General features: G+C 44.8%; 1 protein-coding gene across 1 annotated transcript in view; it reads right to left on the reverse strand.

Annotated features, from left to right (window-relative positions):
- Positions 1-1456, reverse strand: part of LOC116400962 (A disintegrin and metalloproteinase with thrombospondin motifs 2-like) — a 22090-nt gene that overhangs the window by 2810 nt on the left and 17824 nt on the right. The window contains 4 exon segments of the mRNA XM_031879086.1: positions 109-268; positions 343-506; positions 588-668; positions 759-948. Coding sequence (XP_031734946.1) covers positions 109-268; positions 343-506; positions 588-668; positions 759-948 — 595 coding nt within the window.

A 1456-nucleotide genomic window follows, 5' to 3' on the forward strand; every position in this document is an offset into this window, starting at 1 on the left:
CTCCCAGCCAACCAAAAACAACCCCCCCCCCCCCCCCCCCCCCCCCCCCCCCCCCCGTTACCATGGTTATCCACGTGACCACCCCGAGTACCGGACTTGGTGCATTACCTCCTCCGCAGGGCTTAGAGCAGTGCGACCACTTCTTCAGCGCCCACTCGTAGAAGATGGCATCCTCCTGCACCAAGTTGGACTCCAGGTTGGACCGGAGGCGGTCCTGGATGACGTACTTGTAGGACACCGTCACCTTAGAGTCTCCATGAGACCGCACCTGATGGACAGAGACACAGACTTAGACTCAGATACAACGGGAGCATGTTGGACCTCCTGTGGTGACGGACGGACCATGAGCAGGACTCCGTATTTCAGTGGCCCCGTGGTCTGGATGGACTCCTGCTCCTCGGTGCCGCTGTACTCCCACGCCACACCCTTCTCGATCATTGCTCGGGATTCTGGGAGCTCGTATTCGTTGTTGAGGAAGAGGTGGCCCGTCTCCTGGTTCATCAGCGCTGGAACAGGAAAACAGTGAAATCAAGGTTTTCCACATGAAGGATAAGAAGTTCTTCAGGCTCCTCCTCCTCCCCTCTTACCCAGGATGTGAGAAGTTCCTTTAAACTCGTGGATCAGCAGATGTCGAGCTCCTTTGGGGATCTCCAGGATCTTCAGGTAACCTAGTCAAAGGGAACCACAATCCTTTATTGGTCCTTAATGAAGACTCCAACAGAAACATCTACTTTACATTGAAAGACTTTCTTTCAGACCTTGTTTCGTGGTGCTGCGGGTGAAGTTCCCTTTGATGATCTTACAGCTGGAGTTATCTCCTCCACAGACTCCACATCGGTCCTCCTGCTGGTCTGAAGCGATCTGTCCGTCACATCCTACATGCTGCACGAGGAGAGAGGAAACAAGGACAGAGAGGAGGACTTAGGAGGGAGGAAGGAGGGAAGTGCACTGGATCAGATCTGGATCACAGTTCTGTTCTTCACTGTGGGAGGAAATCTAAATATACGTGTAGTACTATGTATACTACTTTGTGTTATACTTTACTGTGATACATAAATAAAATACATAAAGTAGTACTACGTATTCTACTTTATGTTATACTTTACTGTGATACATTATGTTATGCTATGTTAACGGAACATAAACTGTGTGAAGTATTTAAAGTCTATATAGTGTGTATAAAATGTATATGTGTATAAAGTCTATAAAGTTTGTGTAAAGTGTGTATAAAGTATATAAAGTGTATAAAGTGTGAATGATACATAAACTATGGTTATATCAAATATCCTAAAATGAATACAAAAGAATAAATAAACTGCTATAGTGAAAACCACATATTTGAACATTTTGATAGAGTAAAATGATATAATTATAACACAACAGACTGAAGAATGAAACGTGATAAACTAAAAGTGTATAAAGTGTGTATAATGTGTGTGTAAAGTGTATAAAGTGT

This window comes from Anarrhichthys ocellatus, unplaced genomic scaffold, assembly GCF_004355925.1.
Source record: "Anarrhichthys ocellatus isolate YVR2014 unplaced genomic scaffold, GSC_Weel_1.0 scaffold226, whole genome shotgun sequence".
In the NCBI taxonomy this organism is placed as follows: Eukaryota; Metazoa; Chordata; class Actinopteri; order Perciformes; family Anarhichadidae; genus Anarrhichthys; species Anarrhichthys ocellatus.